This window comes from Girardinichthys multiradiatus, chromosome 5 (genome assembly GCF_021462225.1).
Source record: "Girardinichthys multiradiatus isolate DD_20200921_A chromosome 5, DD_fGirMul_XY1, whole genome shotgun sequence".
NCBI classification, from domain to species: Eukaryota; Metazoa; Chordata; class Actinopteri; order Cyprinodontiformes; family Goodeidae; genus Girardinichthys; species Girardinichthys multiradiatus.
Genome location: NC_061798.1, coordinates 1,570,569 through 1,594,951, shown reverse-complemented (window position 1 = coordinate 1,594,951; position 24,383 = coordinate 1,570,569). Strand labels below are relative to the sequence as shown.

The 24,383-nt window shown below is 41.6% G+C and overlaps 1 protein-coding gene and 1 long non-coding RNA gene across 4 annotated transcripts in view; one reads left to right on the top strand and one right to left on the bottom strand.

Moving 5' to 3' along the window:
* Positions 1-415: 415 nt before the first annotated feature.
* LOC124868963 lies at positions 416-14,974 on the bottom strand. The gene is made up of 3 exons (XR_007038440.1): positions 14,828-14,974; positions 674-818; positions 416-570 (listed from the first exon to the last, which is right to left on the bottom strand). It is a non-coding gene; the product is annotated as an uncharacterized LOC124868963 (long non-coding RNA).
* A 2,772-nt stretch (positions 14,975-17,746) lies between these two features.
* The window catches only part of LOC124868071 (zinc finger protein 638-like), a 33,547-nt gene continuing 26,910 nt past the window's right edge, over positions 17,747-24,383 (top strand). For all 3 annotated transcript variants that reach the window (XM_047364873.1, XM_047364872.1, XM_047364871.1), the window contains exons 1-2: positions 17,747-17,814; positions 20,495-22,118. In XM_047364873.1, coding sequence (XP_047220829.1) covers positions 17,762-17,814; positions 20,495-22,118 — 1,677 coding nt within the window. In that variant the 5' untranslated portion in view covers positions 17,747-17,761. The remainder of the gene's footprint in view (positions 17,815-20,494; positions 22,119-24,383) is intronic.

The following is a 24,383-nucleotide window of genomic DNA, read 5'->3' as shown; positions in this document are numbered from 1 at the left end:
GTTTGAGCATTCATTAAATCATTAAAAATGTATAATTAAATCTTTTCACTTGATGCTAAAGGCTAGACATCAGGAGAAAAATTAACTTGTGTCTGTCTGTTTGCACGTTCCTGGTAGGTGGATCTATCGTAGATTGGTTACATGGTGTGAAAAGTATTTTATCAGATTGCTGTTTGCTGTTTTTATAGGACAGTTAATGGCCAAATTATAGCATGCTATCTCAGTCTGTATTTTTCAGACACAAAGACTTAAAACTAAAATATTGTAATTGGCATCTACTAAAAATCCCCCAAAATGTATAAATAAAATGAAAATAGCTCTTTGACAGTGATGCTCCTGCTATGATGACCTGATATTTCAGCATGTGAGTGTTTTGGCATGTGCTAGTAGCATTAATGAACATAGCAGCAGCTCTCAACTTTTTTAACATGGCGTTTTTGGCAGCATCAGGCCGTGTGGCATTACCAAAGCCTTCGATGACTGCTGGATAATGTCTCAAGCCAAATATTCATCGACTCCAGAGGCATGGCGGTGGTATATGATGTCCTGCAGAGTGTCCCCTCAATTCACCTGCCACAAATCACAGACAGCTTTATGATGAGCAGCCACTGAGGGGTGTCCTGCTGAGGTGTTCTTAGATGTCATAAGACACAAATCATAGCAGGAGCCTGACCTTAAATGCAGAAAGGATCTGACTGTTTACTTTGAGGAGCCAAACTCAAAAACTGCCCATGTGAAGATAATCATATTCACGGTGTGTCCACATGAATGTTAAGGAGGAGATGGGCAAGATGGAGGCACCAAGAACCATGAAGGTCCTGTTGAGGAGGACAACAGAAGGTTGATCATCAGATTATCACCACCTTGCTGCTGAGGGAAGTTGCATAATGTTTTTCCACCATGACATTGCCTCTTACAGTTTTCATGTGTTTGCAGAGGGAATAATGGTGGTTGTTACATTGTGTTGTACAATATACTCATCCGCTTTAGGTGGTTTTGTCTGGTTCACCCTTTTTGATGGAAACCTATACTTAATTCAGTGAAGGTGGAAGTATTGAACATTTATTTGTACCATAGCCTGCAGTGATTATAAAAAGAAATTTCTACCTGTTCATGTTTCAGGACATGATAAAACCGACCTGGTCTTTATCAAGTTCTAAAATTATTTCACTCTGATTTCAAGTGCACAAAAACACCAACTGATTCTATACCAGCTATATTAAACAAAGATAATGTTCAAAACTCCATGACTATATAGAAACAACTTTAGCAACAACACCTTAACGTAGTTATTACCACTATGACTCCATTATAGGATTGTAAAAGAATTTAAGACAAATATTTTTTAAACATAGCTTTTGTAAATTATGTTTTGTATTTTTATTTTTTTTAAAGGCCTCTTTCAGATCGTGCCACTTCATTTCAGTCGATCGATGTCTGGACTAGGTCTTTCCAGCAACTTGATTCTTTTCTTTTTAGCTGTTCTGTTGTAGATATGCAGCTGTATCTGGGATGATCATCTCGTTGTATGACCCAGATTGGTCAAAGTTCTAGCTATCGAACAGAAAGCCTCACATTTCATTTCAGAATATGTTGGTACTCAGCAGTTTATGGTTGACTAAAAAACTGCAAGATGCCTAGATTGCTGCAACATAATATCTCCACCACCATGATTAAAACTTTTTTGTGTTGATACATTGCATTTGGTTTTCTCAAAACATAGTTCTGTGTAAGTATAATGTTTATTCAGAAACAGCCTTTTCAAACAAAAGGCTGGCCAAAAGTATCTTTTTTCTAATTGACCTGTCATAAACTTTACAATTTAGCAAGTTCTGTGAAATCTGAGAAGGCCCATACCCCTTCCCAGGCTGATGAAAAGCTACAGCTACTTAAACTCACCGCTGTCTTTTCTCCTTGGCATTGTGTTATCATCAGAGGTGGGTAGAGCAGCTGAAAATTGTGCTCCAGAAAGGGTAGCATTACTTCAATATATTATTACTCAAGTAGAAGTAAAGAAGTAGTCATCTAAATATTTACTCAACTAAATATAACTGAGTAAATGTAACTAGCTATAATCCACCTCTGGTTATTATTATATATACCTGCATGCTTAAGACTAGCGAACTGGCAAAATTCCTGCTTTTATAGAGATAGAGGCAGTGATCATTTGAAGAAATAATTTAACTAACCGCACCTTGTAGCAACTTTTCATCTCAGAACAGATGGATACATCCTTGAAGCTTTGTACTTTTCATAAGACTTAACTGAACTGCTTGATTGGGGGCAACGGTGGTAGGGGTTCGTCCGGTAACTGGTGAGTTTCCGGTTCAAAACCCCTGCTCCATCCGTCTCAGTTGTTGCTTGCCTACTGGTGGTTAGAGGGCTCGGAGGCACCGATTGTATGGCAGCCTCACTTCTGTCAGTCTGCCCCAGGGCAGCTGTGGCTACAATGTAACCTACCACTGTCAATGTGTGAATGTGTGTATGACTGATTATAGTGTAAAGCGCTTCTGGGTCCTCATACTTGATAAAACGCAATGCAAGTGCAGTGAAGGCCATTTAAATTGTTTTGGAACCTGGTCAAGACCAGATAGGTTTTAGTCAGTACTGCAAACCTGTACGTGAAAGAGGGTGAACTTTCTTTTTACCATGACAAACTGCCATCACACCCTGACAAACTTATTGTGTCTGGTTTGTTCACTTCATAGTCACTGATGAAGAGGGTATAAATCAGGGTGACCGACGTCCCCAATTTAGACGACATGTCCCTGGCTAAAACTGAAATGTCCCCGTTTTTAGCGTTTTGTGAATGAGAAAAAAATTGTTGCGTGTAGACTGTTATAACGGTTACCGAGAAAACGCCAGTGAGCATGTTGCACGCAACAACAGCTGTTTGTTTCGGTAACTGGTCGCGCTACGTTACAGACAGAGTAGAAGAGCTGAGCACACCTCCTTGGACTGGGTTGGTCCTGGCCGCGATGAAGGTTTGGTCCGCGGTAGGAAATGTCACTAGTGTTTTCAACATTCACTGTACCCAGGTAAAAAAAAAGGCTTGGATGTGTTTTGTTTTATTAAAGGTGAGGACCCAAATGCAAATAAACCCAGCTTTTATGAACGAACAGAACAACAAATAGGAGGACAAAAGCCCATGGATTAGCTGCAGCTGAGTGAAGGAGAGAGGGAGAAATCACTTTTTAAGCACTGCCTGAATTAAGAAAGTGGAGCTACAGTTTCAACAAGGGTTCGTCCAAAGATGTTTTAGAACATTCAGGGAAACTGAATGAGGCAAGAACTGCATGAACTGAGAATGATAAGGAGGGAGAGAATCACTTGGTTAAATGTGCAGTTCCTCTGTTGTGTAAGCTTGTATCTCCAAGTAAAAATAGTTGCTTTCTTTGCTAAATATAGCAATTTTTGTCGTCTCATCCGCTGAAGAAACTAATCAAATAATTAAAGAAACATTAATATTTATAAGGTTATATTGGGATTACCCTAGTGTCTCATCTAAAAATAACCAACTTCTAAAGGGTATCTGAAACAAAACTCTTATTTTATTTGTTTAATTTCAAATTTTCAGCATGTTATACTTTGTAATGTTTTGGGGGGTTATTATTATTATATTATGTCTGTTTTAAAGAGTAGTAAAAGACTGAGAGAGGAAGACAGCAGAAAGACAGAGAAAAAGTGAAAGGGCAGAGGAAAATGGGAAGAGCTAAAGAGAGATGATGAAAATAAAATGATAGAAACAAGAGTAAAGCTAAGAGGAGGGAAAGAAAGAGTGTTAAACAGAAAAAGGAGGAGAAGAAAGACAGACATTACTACTGCTATTTCTTTAGTCATTTGCTAACAACAAATGCTAACAACAGTGTGGATAGACATTTTACTGCTATTACACTTGATTTTTATTGTTTAATTATGAATACATATTTTTAAAATAAATGAAGCTGTAACTGTACCAATGTTTTCATTATATCTTGATTAAATAAAATGTATTTAATTTTAATCTCCGAGCTAGAAATGTCCCCGGATTTAATTTCAGAAATCTGGTCACCTTAGTATAAATTTAAAAAATTTATCAGAGGATTTCTTATTTTAGATTTATTTGTAAATATTTTAGGTGCTGTTTTCTCTTACATAAATAAAATTAATCAGCTGGGATTTTGTCATGATCTGTCTGTTTGGGGATTTTTAGTTTGAGTTCCTAGGCTGTTTCCTCTTACATTCTTCTGTTTGCTGTTATTTTAGTTATGTCCAACAACTAAGCGCTGCAAAGACCTATTGTAATCGCAGGATTTCTTATTATTATTTTTTGCCCCTTAAAAGCAGCTTTTAGGGGGCCTAAACATATCTGAAAACTCACCAAGCTTTACCCACAATTGTCCCCCAACTAATGTTTTGGAATTTTAATTAAATTAAAAATGGGCAACGTCACTTTTTTGGCTTGGAAAGGTCCTGGAAAGTGTACTGTGAAGGGTGTGGGTGTGGCGGCATCACTTCACCACGCGCTGGCCATACTTTGTTTTAAATTTAATTTCACAGGGACAATGTGTAAGCACATTAATCTTAATAAAAGAAAATATGTTTTATACCAGATTTAGCTACAGCTAATTTCTATCTGCACTCCCTGGCCAGGTCACAACAATAAAATACATTCTGATGCATACAGTACATCCAGCCATATACTGCATCTACAGCCATTCACACAAAACAATCTATTCCATTTCCCGCTATTTACGTAAAACTTAAGTCTACAATTTAAAATAAGTACATACATTTATCTTAAACATGATCATAGTTAATGTTGACATTGCTGGTTTCCCAGTAGTTCCTCTCTAACCTTTCGTGAGAAATCATGCAGGTCAGAGCATAATTTCAGAATATTGGGGAGTTTGTTTCAATCTTTGATGGCTCTATATGAAATGGCGGTCTGCGCAAAGGTTGAGCTTCTTTGAGGTAGTCTACAGTCTAATATAATATGAGAAATGATCATTGAATGTAAATAAATTTGTGCAGCCTCATAAGTGAGCATTTTTCTGATGTGCCAATAAACTGACAGTATTTCACAGTATTACACAATTTCTTAACATGTTTTTTAAATCCAAATGTTAGATCTAAAACAACATCAAGATATTTGAATTCTTCCATAATTTCAATTTTTTGATGTTTTACAAAAATATGAGTGTCATACCCGCTTGTGTTTTGAGTTCTTGAGCTTGTGTTTTTGTTAAATTACCTGGTCTAGTCTTTTGTTCTCTGTCTCCCTGCACCCCAAGCCCACACCTGTTCTGTGTTTTCCCCTGATTGTCTTGTCACTTTTGTCATTGGTTCCCCCTGCTGTTCAGTTTTGTATTTAAGCCCGTTTGTTTCCGTTGTTCCCCGCTGGTTTCTTATTGTATGTGTATGTGCGATCTTGTGTGTTGGCTACCCTGTCTGTGTCCTGCCATGGATAATAAAGACTCATCTTACCTGAAAATCTCGAGCTTCAGGAGTTCTTGCCCGCACATTGGTCCAACAAGAAACCAAACTATGACAATGAGACACAAACTTTTGTTTCCTAGACTTGGTAAAATACACTGCAACAGTTTTTTTTAACATTCTGTGTGAGACAGGGTGAGGTAAGCCAGTCTGCCAAATTCTCCATTACTTTAGTTACACTGCTCAAAAAAATAAAGGGAACACTTAAACAACACAATATGACTCCAAGTAAATCAAACGTCTGTGAAATTAAACTGTCCACTTAGGAAGCAATACTGACTGACAATCAATTTCACATGGTGTTGTGCAAATGGAATACACAACAGGGAGAAATCTTTAGCGATTAGCAAGACACACTCAATAAAGTAGTGGTTCTGCAGGTGGGGACCACAGACCACTCTTCAGTACCGATGCTTTCTGGCTGATGTTTGGGTCACTTTTGAATGTTGGTGGTGCTTTCACACTCATGGTAGCATGAGACGGACTCTAAAACCCACACAACTGGCTCAGGTAGTGCAGCTCTTCCAGGATGGCACATCAATGTGAGCTGTGGCAAGAAGGTTTGCTTTGTCTGTCAGCGTAGTGTCCAGAGCCTGGAGGCGCTACCAGGAGACAGGCCAGTACACCAGGAGACGTGGAGGAGGCCGTAGGAAGGCAACAACCCAGCAGCAGGACCACTACCTCCGCCTTTGTGCAAGGAGGAACAGGAGGAACACTGCCAGAGCCCTGCAAAATGACCTCCAGCAGGCCACAAATGTGCATGTGTCTGCACAAACGGTTAGAAACCGACTCCATGAGGATAGTATGAGGGCCCGACGTCCACAAATGGAGGTTGTGCTCACAGTCCAACACCGTGCAGGACGCTTGGCCTTTGCCAGAGAACACCAGAATTGACAAATTCGCCACTAGCGCCCGGTGCTCTTCACAGATGAAAGCAGGTTCACACTGAGCACGTGACAGACATGACAGAGTCTGGAGACACCATGGATGCACCATCTCTTAACTTCATTAAATTCCACACTGACTCATTTATCCAAGGTGCAGATTTTTTGTTTTGTTCTTTGAACAAGATTGTTTAGTATATTATATTATAGTTATTCGGGTTGGATTTTCAATCATTTGTGTTATGTGAAACCTATTAGTAATTTGTTTTAGTTTCTATGTTCCTCTTATCCAGCCAATTGATGTTAAAATTGGCCAGTGAAATTATTTCCTTTTTATCAAATTTTTTATGCACTTTTGTGAGTTGTTTGAAATAAATATCCTTTGCTGATGGCAGTCTATCCAACACATTAACAATAAAACACATTTCAGTTGAGAGTCTAATAGATACTCCAACATTTTCCAATGAGTCACTAAGATTTTCAATCAATTTACATTGAAACCTGTCCTTGACATAAATAATTACTCCACCACCCTTTCCTTGTTTCCTATCACATCTAAAAATATTGTAACCAGATACTTGAAATACAGTCTGTGGTGTTGAAGGTTAAGATTCAAACATAATTAAAGCTGCAAGCAGCCTTGAAGGCCCTCGCACCTCAGCACAACTCAGCCTGTGCAGCCACCGCGGGAGCCTGGCTTCGCCGGCTGCACGCCACCAAAGACGCCGCTGTTCAATTGCAAATGTTGCCAATAAGGGGGACTTTGAGCAACATGTCCATCATTAACTCATAATTATGTATACTACATTTGAAGTGGATCCAATGATGTATGAGGGAGATAAACCACTTGACATGTCCTAGGGGGCGCTGTAGATCCAAATTCCAATGTAATCCAATAGAGCTGTTTGGGGAATGACAAAGATCAACCATAATCAGTTTGGAGTAAATCGGACATTCCTAAAGGAAGCTGCAGTCACTTGTTTGTTTGTGGGCGGGGCTAAAATGCTGTCATCAGTTCACTGTGTCAACATGTCCATCATTAACTCATGATCATGTACAGTGCCTTGCGAAAGTATTCGGCCCCCTTGAACTTTTCAACCTCTTGCCACATTTCAGGCTTCAAACATAAAGATATAAAATTCAAATTTTTTGTGAAGAATCAACAACAAGTGGGACACAGTCGTGAAGTGGAATGCAATTTATTGGATGTGTCAAACTTGTTTAACAAATAAAAAACTGAAAAGTGGGGCATGCAATATTATTCGGCCCCCTTGCGTTAATACTTTGTAGCGCCACCCTTTTCTGCAATTACAGCTGCAAGTCGCTTGGGGTATGTGTCTATCAGTTTTGCACGTCGAGACACTGAAATTCTTGCCCATTCTTCCTTGCAAAAGAGCTCGAGCTCAGTGAGGTTGGATGGAGAGCGTTCGTGAACAGCAATCTTCAGCTCTTTCCACAGAGTCGATTGGATTCAGGTCTGGACTTTGATTTGGCCATTCCAACACCTGGATACGTTTATTTGTGAACCATTCCATTGTAGATTTGGCTTTATGTTTTGGATCATTGTCTTGTTGGAAGATAAATCTCCATTCCAGTCTCAGGACTCTTGCAGACTCAAACAGGTTTTCTTCCAGAATGGTCCTGTATTTGCCCCCATCCATCTTCTCATCAATTTTGACCATCTTCCCTGTCTCTGCTGACGAAAAGCAGGCCCAAACCATGATGCTGCCACCACCATGTTTGACAGTGGGGATGGTGTGTTCAGGGTGATGAGCTGTGTTGCTTTTACACCAAACATATCGTTTTGCATTGTGGCCAAACAGTTCGCTTTTGGTTTCATCTGACCAGAGCACTTACTTCCACATGTTTGGTGTCTCCCAGGTGGCTTGTGGCAAACTTTAAACGAGACTTTTTATGGATATCTTTGAGAAATGGCTTTCTTCTTGCCACTCTTCCATAAAGGCCAGATTTGTGCAGTGTACGACTGATTGTTGTCCTATGGACAGACTCTCCCACCTCAGCTGTAGATCTCTGCAGTTCATCCAGAGTGATCATGGTCCTCTTGGCTGCATCTCTGATCACTCTTCTCCTTGTTTGAGATGAGAGTTTAGAGGGACAGCCGGGTCTTGGTAGATTTGCAGTAGTCTGATACTCCTTCCATTTCAATATGATTGCTTGCACAGTGCTCCTTGGGATGTTTAAAGCTTGGGAAATCTTTTTGTGTCCAAATCCGGCTTTAAACTTCTCCACAACAGTATCTCTGACCTGCCTGGTGTGTTCCTTGGTCTTCATGATGCTCTCTGTGCTTTGAACAGAACCCTGAGACTATCACAGAGCAGGTGCATTTATAAGGAGACTTGATTACACACAGGTGGATTCTATCTATCATCATCAGTCCTTTGGGACAACATTGGATCATTCAGAGATCCTCACTGAACTTCTGAAGTGAGTTTGCTGCACTGAAAATAAAGGGGCCGAATAATATTGCACGCCCCACTTTTCATTTTTTTATTTGTTAAAAAGTTTGACACATTGAATAAATTTCATTCCACTTCACGATTGTGTCCCACTTATTGTTGATTCTTCACAAAAAGTTTGAATTTTATATCTTTATGTTTGAAGCCTGAAATGTGGCAAGAGGTTGAAAGGTTCAAGGGGGTTGTTGATCCAAATTGCAATGTATTCCAATAGAGGTGTTTGGGGGCTGACAAAGATCAACCATATTTATTTTGGAGTGTATCGGACCATGCATGTGTAATTTACAGCCACACGTATGGCCGTGGCATGACATCAAAATCGCCACGCCATCATAGCCACACCCTCCAGTTAAAGCAATCAGTACTGGCGACTGTCTAAGACCATCATGTTATCTGTTACTTGGGACATTTTCACATTGATTAGGTGAAGAACATCAAAAATTGACTCTCTAAGGAAAACGTGACACTTCCTGTTCTCAGGGGGCGGGGCTTCAATGATGTCAGCATGTGATCAGTGAATATTGTTCAGGGCCACAGACAGATCAATCTCAGAAGGTTTCAGGTCTTTGTGACTTTCCTTGTAGGAGTTATATCAATTTCGTCTTTTATGGCGAGAAGTCAGATTTTGAGGCTTAGCCACGCCCACACGCTTTCATGTATCAAAAACCTTTTGATAACTTTTGATCCCCAATGCATTGAAAGTATACTCATTGATTTCGAAGTCTGTAAGTCAAAAGCTGTAGGAGGAGTTTGCTCAGATACATAGGTTGAACCTGAAGTTCCTTCCCTGTGTAAAATTATTATGGCTGTGCTGGACCTGATCATAAAGTCAAGCCACGGAGTCTCGTTTACAGTCCCTCATACCCACTGTGACTTCATAACACTGTCACCAACTAACTACACTGAGGAGCCGAAAATCAGCATCCCCGCTTTCCCACGGATTCTGAGAAGGTTAGTGGCTTTTTCTCTGAGCTTCACCTTGCCCCGGTATAGATGCCCAAGCCACCTCAACTGGCTCCTCTCGATGTGGAGAAGCAGCGGCTCTACTCCGAGCTCCGAGCTCCTCACCCTATTTCTAAGGGAGTGCCTGGCCACCCTACGGAGGAAGCTCATTTCAACCGCTTGTATCCGGGATCTCGTTCTTTCGGTCATGACCCAAAGTTCATGGCCATAGGTGAGGGTAGGAACGTAGACCGACCGGTAAATCGAGAGCTTCGCTTTTCGGCTCAGCTCTCTCTTCACCACAACGGACCGGCACAGCGCCCCCATTACTGTGGCAGCCGCACCGATCCGTCTGTCGATCTCCCGCTCCATTCTTCCCTCACTCGTGAACAAGACCCCGAGATACTTAAACTCCTCCACTTGAGGCAGGAACTCCCCTCCAACCTGAAGAGGACAAGCCACCCTTTTCCAGTCGAGTACCATGGCCTCGGACTTGGAGGAGCTGGTCTTCATCCCAGCCGCTTCGCACTCGGCTGCGTACCGCCCCAGCGCATGCTGTAGGTCTTGGCTAGATGGGGCCAGCAGGACCACGTCATCTGCAAAAAGAAGAGACGAAATCCTCTGGTTCCCAAACCAGACCCCATCTGGCCCTTGGCTACGCCTAGAAATCCTGTCCATAAAGGTTATGAACAAGACCGGTGACAAAGGGCAGCCCTGCCGGAGTCCAACATGCACTGGGAACAGGTCCGACTTAGTGCCGGCAATGCGAACCAAACTCCTGCTCCACTTGTACTGGGACCGGATGGCCCCTAGTAAAGAGCCACCGATTCCATACTCCTGGAGCACTGGGCATCACGAGGGACACAGTCGAATGCTTTCTCCAGGTCCACAAAACACATGTGGACCGGTTGAGCAAACTCCCATGAACCCTCGAGTACCCTGTAGAGGGTATAGAGCTGGTCCAGTGTTCCACGGCCAGGACAAAAACCACACTGCTCCTTCTGAAGCCGAGGTTCGACTATCGGCCAGACTCTCCTCTCCAATACCCTGGCGTAGGCCTTACCAGGGAGGCTGAGGAGTGTGATCCCCCTGTAGTTGTAGCACACCCTCCGGTCACCCTTCTTATGAAGGGGGACCACCACCCCAGTCTGCCAATCCAGAGGCACTGTCCCCGTCCGTCACGCAATGTTGAAGAGGCGTGTCAACCATGACAGCCCCACAACATCCAAAGACTTGAGGTACTCAGGGCGGATCTCATCCAACCCCGAAGCCTTGCCACCGTGGAGCTTTTTAACCACCTCGGTGACTTCAGCCTGGGTGATGAAACTACTTCCCCCTCCTTAGGCGCCGGACGGTTTGCCAGAATTGCTTCGGGGCCAACCGGTAGTCCTTCTCCATGGCCTCACCGAACTCCTCCCAGGTCCGGGTTTTTGCCTCTGCCACCGCCCGGGCCGCAGCACGCTTGGCCCCACGGTACCCGTCAGCCGCCTCAGGAGTCCCACAAGCCAACCACAGCCGATAGGACTCCTTCTTCAGCTTGACAGCGTCCCTTACTGCCGGTGTCCACCACCGGGATCAGGAATTGCCGCCGCGACAGGCACCGCAGACCTTACGGCTGCAGCTATGGGCAGCAGCATCGACAATAGATGTGGAGAACATGGTCCATTCAGACTCTATGTCTCCAACATCCCTCGGAATCTGGTCAAAGCTCTCCCGGAGGTGAGAGTTGAATACATCCCTAGCCGAGGGCTCTGCCAGACGTTCCCAGCAAACCCTCACTTTGCGCTTGGGCCTGCCAACTCTGTCCGGCTTTCTCCTCCTCCACCGGATCCAACTCACCACCAGGTGGTGATCAGTGGACAGCTCAGCCCCTCTCTTCACCCGAGTGTCCAAACCATGCGGCCGAAGGTCTGATGATACGACAACAAAGTCGATCATTGACCTCCTGCCTAGGGTATCCTGGTGCCAAGTGCACTGATGGACACCCTTATGTTTGAACATGGTATTCATTATGGACAATCCGTGACTAGCACAGAAGTCCAATAGCAAAACATCGCTTGGATTCAGATCGGGGAGGCCATTCCTCCCAATCACGCCTCTCCAGGTGTCACTGTCGTTTCCCACGTGGGCGTTGAAGTCCCCCAGCAGAATAATGGAGTCCCCAGGAGAGGCACTATCCAGCACCCCCGACAGGGACGCCAAGAAGGCCGGGTACTCCGCACTACCACTCGGCCCGTAGGCCGAAATGATAGTCAGAGACCTCTCCCCAACCCGAAGGCGCAGAGATGCGACCCTCTCATCCACTGGTGTAAACCCCAACACGAGACGGCTGAGCTGGGGGGCAACAAGCAAACCCACACCAGCCCGTCGCCTCTCCCCGCAGGCCACTCTAGAGTAGAAGAGAGTCCAGCCCTCTCAAGGAGATGGGTTCCAGAGCCCACGCTGTGCGTAGAGGCGAGCCCGACTATTTCTAGTCGATATCTCTCAACCTCCCGCACCAGCTCAGGCTCCTTCCCCCCCAGCGAGGTGACATTCCACGTCCCGAGGGCCAGCCTAAGCATTCGGAGATCGGGCCGCCGAGGTCTCCACCTTCGTCCGCCGCCCAATCTTCTTTGCACCGGTCCCTCACGGTTCCCCCTGCAGGTGGTGGGCCCACTGGGGGATGGTCTCGTGTCTCTCATTTGGGCTTGGCCCGGCCGGGTCCCGCGAGGAGCAACCCGGCCACCAGGCGCTCTCCGACGAGTCCCGACCCCAGGCCTGGCTCCAGGGTGGGACCCCGGCTCCGCCGTACCGGGCGACGTCACATGCCTCGATTCTGTGGTCATCATGAGGGATTCTCGAACCGCTCTTTGTCTGACCCGTCACCTAGAGCCTGTTTGCCATGGGAGACCCTACCAGGGGCATTTAAGCCCCAGACAACATAGCCTCTAGGATCATTCGAGCACTCAAACCCCTCCACCACTTTAAGGTGGCGGTTCAAGGAGGGGGCGGAAAAAGTAATTAACATGAAAGAGATTATGGCTGTAGTACAGGGTGGGCCATTTATATGGATACACCTTAATTAAATGGGAATGGTTGGTCATATTAACTTCCTGTTTGTGGCACATTAGTATGTGTGAGGGGGGGGGAAACTTTTCAAGATGGGTGGTGGCCATGGTGACCATTTTGAATCCAACTTTTGTTTTTTCAATAGGAAGAGGGTCATGTGACACATCAAACCTATTGGGAATTTTACTGGAAAAACAATAGTGGTTGGTCTTAACATACGTTTATTTTTTCATGAGTTATTTACAAGTTTCTCTTTGTTTACAGCCATTGACATGTCACCGAGGTTAACAAAGATAGTGGGGCCATTCTTCATCAATGGAAATCTCAAGGCCACTGAATATGTGAAATTGCTACATGATGATGTGTTTCCCTCTTTATGCACTGAAGCTGGCACGTTCCCTGAGTTTTTCCAGCAAGATGGTGCACCACCACATTATGGATGTCAGGTCCGAGCATTTCTAGATGAACAGTTTCCTAGAAAGTGGATTGGTCGTCGTGGGCCAGTTGAATGGCCCCCAAGGTCTCCCGATCTGATCCCCTTAGACTTTTATCTTTGGGGTCATCTGAAGGCAATTCTCTATGCTGTGAAGATACAAGATGTGCAGCACCTGAGACTATGGATACTGGAAGCCTGTGCTAGCATTTCTCCTGCGGTGTTGCAATCAGTGTGAAGAGTGGGAGAAGAGGGTTGCATTGACAATCCAACACAATGGGCAGCACATTGAACACATTTTATAAGTGGTCAGAAACTTGTAAATAACTCATGAAAGAATAAAGTTATGTTAAAACCAAGCACACCGTTGTTTTTCTTGTTAAATTCCCAATAGGTTTGATGTGTCACATGACCCTCTTCCTATTGAAAAAACAAAGGTTGGATTCAAAATGGCCGACTTCAAAATGGCCGCCATGGCCACCACCCATCTTGAAAAGTTTCCCCTCACATATACTAATTTGCCACAAACAGGAAGTTAATATGACCAACCATTCCCATTTTATTAACGTGTATGCATATAAATGGCCCACACTATACATTTTGATATACAGAAAGCTTATGATTTAATGTGGAGAGAACGGCTGCTGATTAAAATGAATAAAATGGGTATTGGTGGTAGACTTTACAATTTGGGTTTTGGATTGTCTCTCTAGTCAAACATTCAGATTTAAAGTAGGTGATGCTGTTTCAATTGAGTTTGATATTAAAAATGGCGTTTCTCAAGGGAGTGTCATAAGTCCTATTCTCTTTAACATGATGATAAATTATATCTTTTTAAATGCTGGTGTAGATATTGGATCATCACTTTATGTAGATGATGGTGCTATATGGAAAAGAAGGAAAAACGCTAAACATGTGATTAATAGTATTCAGTGTGCTATATTGAAGATTGAGGAGATGATCATTTGAATGGGGATTTAAAATGTCAATTACAAAATCTTGCTTTATGCTGTTTACTAGAAAAATACGAACTGAAAATGTGCTGCCTACATAACAGTATATGGTCAGAATATGGAAAGGGTATAAGAGTTTAGGATTTGATATCTAGGATTATGGTTTGATGGGAAATGTTTATGGAGGACTCATGTTAAAAAAGTTGAGACAAAATGCAATAAAGTAGTAAATCTCATGAGATCAGTTTCTTCGTATCAATGAGGAGCAGATAAACATTTATTATTGGAAATGTATAGGGCTTTGATAAGATCATGTGTTGTTTATGGATGTATGGTGCACGGAGCAACAGCCAAGAGTATTCTAAAAAAATGAGACAGAATTCAGTTCAGAGAGCTTAGACTCAGTATAGGTGCAAATTAAACAAATCCTACAAATGCACTGCTGATGGAAGCTGATGAGTTATCATTAGATTTAGGATGTTCAAAACTGTCATTGGATATAGAACAACCTACAACAAAGGTTTTATGGGAATGTCGGGAATATTCACGTCAAAGTAAATACAAAGGATTTGGATGGAATATTAATACAGTAGCGGCTAAATATGGTTTAAATACCTTAGAATATGGACCAAACACTGTATGGGGAAATGTTCCTCCATCGATGCTTCCAATGCCCAGTATATACTTAAAGCTTATAGAAAAGGTGAATGAAGTTAAAGAAACTCCACCATCCTTCCTAAACCTTGACCTGGCGCAGTAGCGGCTCAGGGAGCAGTTACCCAGGAAACTAACCTCTATGCAAGGGTCAGCCAATGAGGATGAAGGTCCAGCCCGTTGATGCTGATTGGCCCACAGTCATTCAGTTGTAAAGTGACATTATGAAATAAACAGACCATGGGGAGAAATCACCCTTATAAAATAAAAGCTGGCTTTTTAAAACAAGAGCTGACTTTAAAAAAATGTCATTTTGACATAAAAAAACCCTGCTGGAATTACATAAAAATAGCCTCAACAATAATTTCAATTATTAGATAAACATTTTATATAACAATTATTTTATATTATGAATGATTTTTAACGGCAAAAGAAATATATATCAAAATAATGAGCTGAGAATTTAATATGCGTTCAATTATTTCACAATTTCGTTGTCACACTATACATTATCTATTATTTATTGATGTAGATACTTATTTCATAATGTTTCATTTATTTATTTAATTTTAAACACTTTGTCGTTCCATAGAATATGCACCTAAAATGGTTCCGAGACGCCAATAAAATCAAAGAAAAAGAATTGTTAAGTTTTATTTATTAAAACTCTGGCGGAAAAGAGTTTTATTTTGAAAACTTCTGACGGAAAATAGTTTTATTTTGAAAACCTCTGACGGCAAAGAGCTGACTCGGCGTTTATGGCGGAAAACAGAAGCTTTATGCTAATGGCTACAGGCTTAAAAACAGTCAAGATCGTTCTGTATTAACAACGATTCAAGTCATCACATTGGGGAAGGTATGTATTCAATAAGTAGACCATATACGCATGGCACAATAGTCCATTATGTCGTAGCGAACTAAATTGTTGCTAACATCACCCAGCTAGGTATTGGAGCCGCACAAAATGGCTGGTGGGATGTGTGGGGCTGCGCAGATATGTCCGGTACTGTTAATAGTCTCTGTAATTGACGTTTGTCTTGCTCTGTATTATGCCATATGTTAAAGGTAATCTAGTGTAAACTTCAATTGAAAGAGTGGATGGATTTTGCAGTTTTAACAGTCTAAAGTTTGTGCAACGTTATTCATATATCAGCTACTGACCGCTCCCTGCTGAACCAACATCTGTTCTCGCGAGCGTTGAATGTTCGCCATGAAGCTGTGCTATACTTCTGAACGCAACACACTACATACTTAAGAAGTAAGAATCAGTATCGACTGTGATATTAAAATATTCTTGTTTAGGAAATAGTAAAGAATGAACAAAGGCCAAACACTGTAAGAACAAAACTGTTAATAAATGAGCTATCCGTGTTACAAGACTTAATTTGTACCGTTCGAATCAAATTGAAACCCCCCACCCCACCTTCCCTTCATGTGTGCAGCGTTCGATTGACGAAGTCAATGCTTTCACGGGCTATGAGTGGATTTATCCAGCACAGAGTTAAATATAGCTTTATTGGACTGTAAACTTGTCATGGACTATTAGGGTGCATGAACTCTTTTGCTCACTGTTGACCTTTAATGCCTGCATGAAATTAACAGCGAGCTGATTGTCTTAAGCTAACTTCATTGATTCACTTTGTGTGCAGTGAGGACAGTCTTCCTGTCTTTTATGCTGTGAATGGGGCCTCCAACTTTGACCTGTAGCAATTCTGGGAGATTAATTTGTTGTCCAAGACTGTGAAGTTGAGATCTGTGTAGTGTTTGTGGTTAGCTAGTGGGACAACTACATAAATTGTTCTTCATTAGTTTTTCTAAATAACTTGATTGTAATGAATTCATTAACCCTTTATGACCTACCATAGAACAAGTTCGCCAGACCATATTTTTACATGCTGTAGAGCCATTTTTTGGAGCATTTTAATTTGCTAGACATCAATACAACCCTTACATCCCAAATTTCCATTATTTGTATATAATAAATGCAATTAACTACCAAAAAAATTAAAATCGTTTTCTTTTAGACATACTTTCCTAAGTACATAAATATCATAGCTGTATCCCTCAACAGTTGTAACATAAAAAGTTACACACAACCCTTTCAAACCACATAAAATTAATTTGGAGTGTGTCCATAACTTCATTTTTTATTTTATTAATGGAAACAAAAATGGAAATAAAATGTACATTGTGATCAATTTGAGAAAGGATGATATGTACATCAAAATAAACTACTTACAGAAAGATAATCAAATCTCGAAATGTGCCAGATAACTATGAGCACGTATACATGTTCATAAGACCATCTTCAAACAATAAAAAGTGCAAAAAACTATATAAAATATAATCGTTTGTTACTGTGTTGAAACTTTAGAACAGATGAACACAAATTCAAATTGTTTTTTATCAAGATACAAAAAAAGCTGAATGCAAAAAGACAACAAGAGTATGAAAAAACTATTTACAATAATGCAATCACAAGCACAGTCAAACTTTAGCTTTCAATTTGATCAGTGGAGCTGTAAAAGACCTTGTGACGGTTCCTGTTCACGATTACTTGCTTGCCAGTGAAACTACTGCTGCAGCTCCTGTTTCCGGAAGGCTGACTCCTTCCTCTGCCTCTCTCCAGAGCATTGGGTGCCTTAGGGGAGTAGGAGGTCTCTTCTTCCTCCTCCTCATCATCAACACTGCACACAGAAAACGTTACAGTGTGATAGATGTGTCCATAATATAATAATGATGCGTAACACGGTGAAATTCTTTTAATTGTATACTTTCCTCAGTTTTCTCTAACTCAGAAACGAGTAATATTTATAAACATTTCCATACATGTCATGGAAAAGATTGATCCCGTCAATAAAATCAACGTCATCTCCACTGTCGGTCCCAGACCAGATGAGAGGACAGAATCCTGCCTTCATCCGGCGCTGTAATAAGCTTCGAGAGAGGTAAAATACCGTTTGGCACGTCCTGCTTTTGCGGCTCCTTAAATGTGTGTGCAAGATGTAGATGTGTGTTGAGTGTCACATGTGTGTATTTGTAAAAGAGCAATAAATTCCAAAAGACGAGCCGAGATGAAAGCGAAAGTGCAAGCGAAGATTACCGCAGAAAAACTAAAACATCCAGGAGAAAACGCCACTCCTGGGAAAAAAGACCTGGGAAATGAAATCACTTCCATTTGTTGTCATGCAAGAAAATCATGTGATAGTTCATCCTCCAATGTCATAACAGATATCCCAATGTAGGAAGCACACTGCGGTCTGGGTTTTTATGTTTGTTTTTTGCGGTTTTTCCTGGATTCTGCAGCAGTTTCTGGAAAATAAAAATTGTGCTCTGGGACACGTGAGTAGAATATTTAAGTTTAACTCTACGGTTTCATTTGGAAAAAGTAGTATTGCTCTAGCGTTTTTGGTCGCAACTCTACAGGCGTTTAAAAATAGATATGTAAATGGGTAAATGGGTGCTCCCGCCGGTCATAAAGGGTTAACACAGGATAAATACTCTGTAAAAAAAAAGCTAGCAGATGTTTTCCGGTGTTTTAGGGAAGGTATGGCAGGTTTGGGCTGTTTGGGCAGGTTTTGCCATGCTCATAAATTGTGGTCCCTCTTTGAGACGGGGCAAGTCCAATCAAGAATTGTATTGGACTGAAAATGAAAGACTGATTACTGCCTGATTCTCCATCAGAATACAGTTTTTTTTTTTTTTTTTACTACGCACAGTTGCAAACGTTACACTGTAAATGCATTAAGGTCCTGAACAGTAAAACCTGCAAAAACGTAGCAGATTGGCAGCTCAAAATAATGTTTATTTTTGATTTCCCTGAGTTTTTTTATTTCTTTCAACTAAGCATGGGGGTTGCACCCTGTACTGCGGGATATTGATGTCAGAATACAAGATTTGGACATCTCTTCTCAGTATGTTATGGAGTTCTGCAGATGCCCTGTAATGTCCCATTTATTTGAATGAGGTGTGTGGAGCTAGGGAATAATCTCAAGCATGCAGGACACTAGTCCTTGATGATGAACATTGGACATCAGATTGTTTGTTACACCTTTCCAGATAGTAGGCCTCGGTGTTAAGAATATTGTAAAGTTCCAAGGCAGGCATGGCAGAAGAACTGTATAGGTGTTCCAGGCTGACTTCACAGATGTCATTTTCATCAGAACAGATCAAATTGTATCAGTGCAGTACTGTAAAAATGGATGTGTCTATATTCATGTTGCTCTACTGGTGCACACTTCTGTTGTACAAGCATTGTGAATTGATGCAAACTGAATTCCCAAGCTTATTTATCCATATGAGTTATTAGTTGATGCACAGAGCAGGGCAGACCGTGCAGTGTGAGGAGCATATCTCAGAATAATGTAATAAAATCTGATTGGAACCAAGGGGTAGGCAGTAATGCCATGCATCACTATATTACCAGGTTACAGTTTTGGTTGTGGATAAAAACCAGGAAGCCTCTAAAGACTGGCATTAGTGATTTTCTAGACTTTAGGGACACAGATATATAGGGGTGCACTGACCGATCAGCCCCAATTTCCTTAATTTTGGGTGGTGATTGGCCGATACCTTTATGCAAAACCGATCTTTTCTAAATTCAAAAGGTCTGAAAATCACCCACTGTCCCCTTTTACTTCTGCCATGAGAGAGGGCTGACTGACAAATCCACCCACCAGGTCATGTCTGCAACGTGCACAGTTCACAACTGTTGACATCATAAGACAATAAAGGTGTGTTGTGACCTTATGACACCTGACAGTCAGGTATGAAGAAAATCGGTATTGGCCAAAATCGGAATTGACAGGTCAGACTTTTTAAAGATCTGTGATTGGCCAGAAAACTGCAATTGGTGAACCGCTACTGATATAGACCATTACCTTGACTTATGTGCCAAATATGCAGTACAAAAAACAGAAGAAAGTTTATCTTTTTCATGATTTTACAAGTTGATCTTTATAAGTGGGATAGCACGGCGCATTTAGATCATGTAACTGGCTATCATTAGGTCTGACCACAGTCTTCTATCTGTCAGTGGACTTACAGCCTTCTGTGGGCCTACAAGATGTGTTAAGGCCAAGTTAATTGACCTGTAAAACTATTTTGTTTATGATACCCATTGCATTATTTTAGCTTAGTTTTATGAGTGCAGAACAATTTGTTCTTTTGGACCCAAAAGATCAGATTTGTTTGTGGCAGCCATTTTTGGCTAGCTAATCATTATTTTCTGTTTGGCTTTGTATACTTGTAATAATTTCACTATTGTTGCTTTGTCATTTTATCAAAGTTGTGTTTAGACAATATGAATAAGCCTTATTCAGTAAGGTCTGTTTCCATCTCTTAACTGATTATAGAAGCATAGGAAGTGTGGGGATTTATAAATAAAATTAAACATTTGAGGCAAGTTATTGATTAGCTCATTAATGTGGCCAGGATCTCAGTATTTGAGTCTTTAATGCTACATTTCACTATAAGAAAGTAGGATGACCATATTTCTTTTTGATGGAGACACTGCAAACAAAATGAGGACTATTTTAAATTTTTTTTAATGGGGACAGAGACGACATGGCATGATAGCTGCTCTTTATATGAATAATTATAATAGTATATTTCTGCTTTCCACCTCAGCCTCACTGTGCACAAAGACAGTAACGGTTTACTCCTTGCTCCCTCCCTGTGCTCGGAGCACAGTGCCACACTCTCCATCGCCTGCCCAACCAGAGGGACCCATTTCATTTTTGGACCGGCGGTTGCTGCTCTTCAACTTGCTCAGATAGACACTCAAACACAGATTGCTCTCCGGCAGATTGCTGTACTAGCATCCATCATTTTTGGCAATCAGTGTGATCTTGCAGCAGTATTACCTCGTCTGCTTGCCCTGCTGAGTCTTTTGACTCGACAGCAGGTGTCGACGTTTGGGCTAGAAGTCACCACAAACAGACAGATTTCTGCTATCACACAGCCAAGTCAGTCTACTGCAATGTATCACCAGCAACCTCAGCATCAGGGCTCTCAGCCTTTTCCAAATGCACCTAGGGCTCCTCATCATCAGCCAAATGCAAGTCATCATTCAAATCACCCTAACATGCAAGCAATGGGGTTCCAGTTTCCTCGTCCCAACCAACTCCCTGATGAACTAGAGTCAGCCCTGGCTATCAGGGGCAGCAGGGATATGGATCACCGGCAGATTGATCACATGAATCAGTCAAACCAAGGTTCTGGTACAGGGATTGGTCAACATGGAGGCTATGGTTCCAACCCATTATTGCTTCCAGCTGATATTCAGCCTGGGCACCAGCAAGGAGTCGACTGGTCAGGCTACCAACCTCCAGCCAAACTCTTTGCACCAACACAACAGCAGCCTCAGAGCAGCCAAGAGGGAGGCAGAATACCAAGCTGGAATCCTCCCATAAGTGACTCACCATCTCTTCAAACTCAATCGCATGGTGATGGAGGTAGGGTGGAAGGTCAGGGCTTGTACACACCAGAGAGTGCGGGAAGCATCTTGGCTAGCTTTGGACTTTCAAATGACGACTTGGAGGTGTTGAGTCATTACCCTGATGATCAGTTAACCCCAGATACTTTACCATTCATACTCCGTGACATCCAACTCAACAAATCAGGCAAGCAGACAGCTGTGACTTCTGCTTCCTCTTCTTCATATTCTCACAGTGTACCTCCTTCTCATTCTTCAAACTCACCGGAAGTACCCAGTCTTCTTACTGTTACACAGACAGTTGGGAAAGTCATTGACTATGGACATGCTAGTCGTGGAACCGAAGAGAGTGGTACCAGAGAGACATTTAAAAGGGAGTTGCTTTCTAGTGAAAGGACTGTTAAAATGTTCCCAACTGCGACATCCTTGTCAGTATCAAAGGTGGATAAAACTGAAAGACGTCAAGTTCGTGTAGAGCACAAGGAGCCAAGCAAACATGGAGACAGGGACTATCGCAACAAAAGCTGCGAAAAACGCAAGAATAGCCAATCACCAGCGAGAGAATTTGCACCATTGCCTAAATCTCGTAATTTAGACAAAGACTATCGGCAAGTGGAATCTAAACCAAGGACGCCATCTGAAACCAGGAATGAGCCTTCCTCAAGACGATCTCTCTCTTCTTCATCTGCTTCAAGACAACCTGGCAGTAGCAAGAAGTTACCTACCCCTACCATGATAAGCGATTTCGCAGCGGTGCTCCCAAAGGTGTATCCCCATACCTGCTCCCTGTGTCACATTCAATGTGACCAGGAAAAGGTGAGTGTTAACATGTCATCATAATAATGTCCACATTAGTCCTTTTTAAAAAAAAGTTTAAATGCAATTGGTTTTCTTTTACAAACTCTTCAGAAGTGATTTGGCTAGATCTCATTTGTGTTCTACGAAATGCTTTCTTGTTTATGTAAATAATTTGGTGCGAGATAGGGGATTAAATAACAGCCATTCACACCTTATGCCATGTGACCAAAACGACTGATTAGCGATGTGTTTGGCTCATTAAGTCACATTGTGCTAAACATTAAACAGAATAAAGCAAGGCCATTGACTCACATGATTTAACAGGCCATTAATCTTTAAATGATCTTAATGGCCATATTAGTGTGATTGTTCTGACTATAACGTGTAAGCCTGTTATTTCCAGCCATGTTCAGAATTGAAGAAGCCTTTTGGATGAGAGGTGATACGACTTCAAGAAACAATTTTCTCAAGTCTGTCAGTAGACAATCTTGGCTGTTTAGATATCCGGACAGGATGAGGTATAATTTAATAAAAAAGGCCCCTTTGATGAATCTGCCATGATATATCCGAAGTTAAGATGGGATGTTTTCAGCCACAAAACCACTTTCTACTTTTTTAATGGATTCTGGTGCTTAGTTCTTATGTTTTTAACTCGGATACCAATAGTATGATTAATTAAAATAAGACGTTAAAAACATCAAGACAAGGCAGAGAAATAGTCCTTTCCTAAATGGTGAAATATGTTTCATTGCCCCAAGACTGCCTTGGCGGATTTCTGTTTTAAATAAAACAAGCCGAGTTTGACCTGGGTCACAATGACGTTGTGGCTGTCTGAAGCTCCCTTCAGACATATAATAAAGAATGTTTTTAGTATTAAAAAAAGCATCAGTTGGCTTAATGTGTTCTAAAAAGGTAAGGTCAAGGTGAAAATGTTACCTATTCCGATGTTTGACAGTTCTGGTGTGTTACTATTTTACGCTGTTATTTGTTTAAGTTGGTCATTCAGTTCTTGTTTTATTTTGGCATTTTAAGGGCCCTTAAAATGAATAACAAAAAAGATATGATTTCTTGTGTTCTAAAATTGTTTTCACATGTTATCATTAAAGTGAGACTGTTTAGTTGCATTTAACTTTGTGTGACTTTTTAAAGGCCCATGCATGTAAAATATATGATTTATTTAATTTCACAGTCTGGGTTGTGTTTTTAATAGGTTAGATCAAGGTATACATGAAAAAAAACCTTTGTTCGCATGGCATAATTTTGTAGAAGTGTTTTTATGGTCTGGTTTATTAAGGAATTATGGGTAGCTGAAATATCTGAATTATTCAAAATCTTAAAAAAATATATTTTTATTCTTTTGTCTTTTATGTTTAATCAGGGTTGTGTTAAATGGTTATGGACTGTCAGTCTCTTTCCTCCAGTAGACAGCAATGTGAGAAATTAAGTTTAGAGAATCATGGGAAATTCCTAATAAGGGTATAAGAATCCCTCATGAAGAATAAAATATCGAGGCACGTGACGTCGCCCGATACGGCGGAGCCGGGGTCCCACCCTGGAGCCAGGCCTGGGGTCGGGACTCGTCGGAGAGCGCCTGGTGGCCGGGTTGCTCCTCGTGGGACCCGGCCGGGCCAAGCCCGAACGAGAGACGCGAGGCCATCCCCCAGTGGGCCCACCACCTGCAGGGGGAACCATGAGGGACCGGTGGAAAGAGGATTGGGTGGCGGACGAAGGTGGCGGACGAAGGTGGAGACCTCAGCGGCCCGATCCCCGGATGCTTAGGCTGGCTCTAGGGACATGGAATGTCACGAGTATTAAGACTATTAATATTAGTACATTTCTATGGTCTAAAACAAGTCAAACCAAGACTATGCAAGTTTGACCAAACACATTTTGGGGTATTTTTACATCTTATTGCTTTCATTTCCTTAACTAAGTACTGTACGTGTTGATATGCCTATTGATGCCTATTTCCTACACTGAGTCTCCAAGCTCACAGTTGTTTATTCCTAAAACAACTTTGAACATTGTAGTGATGGTGAAAAGCACTTTTTTTCTGTGGGGAAACTAGGCTAGTTTCATTCGGTTCCTGATTTATATCTCTACAGTTGGGTAGTATTGTTACGCAGAGTAATCATAATTAATGTAGCAACAAAAAATAGCACAATGCTAAATTCATAATATGTAAACATTTACAAAATTGGTTTCATTCAAACTACTGCTACAGTTTCGAGTTAGTCATTTTAAAAGAAAAAAAGACAAACAAATAAATAGGCCCTTCTCAAA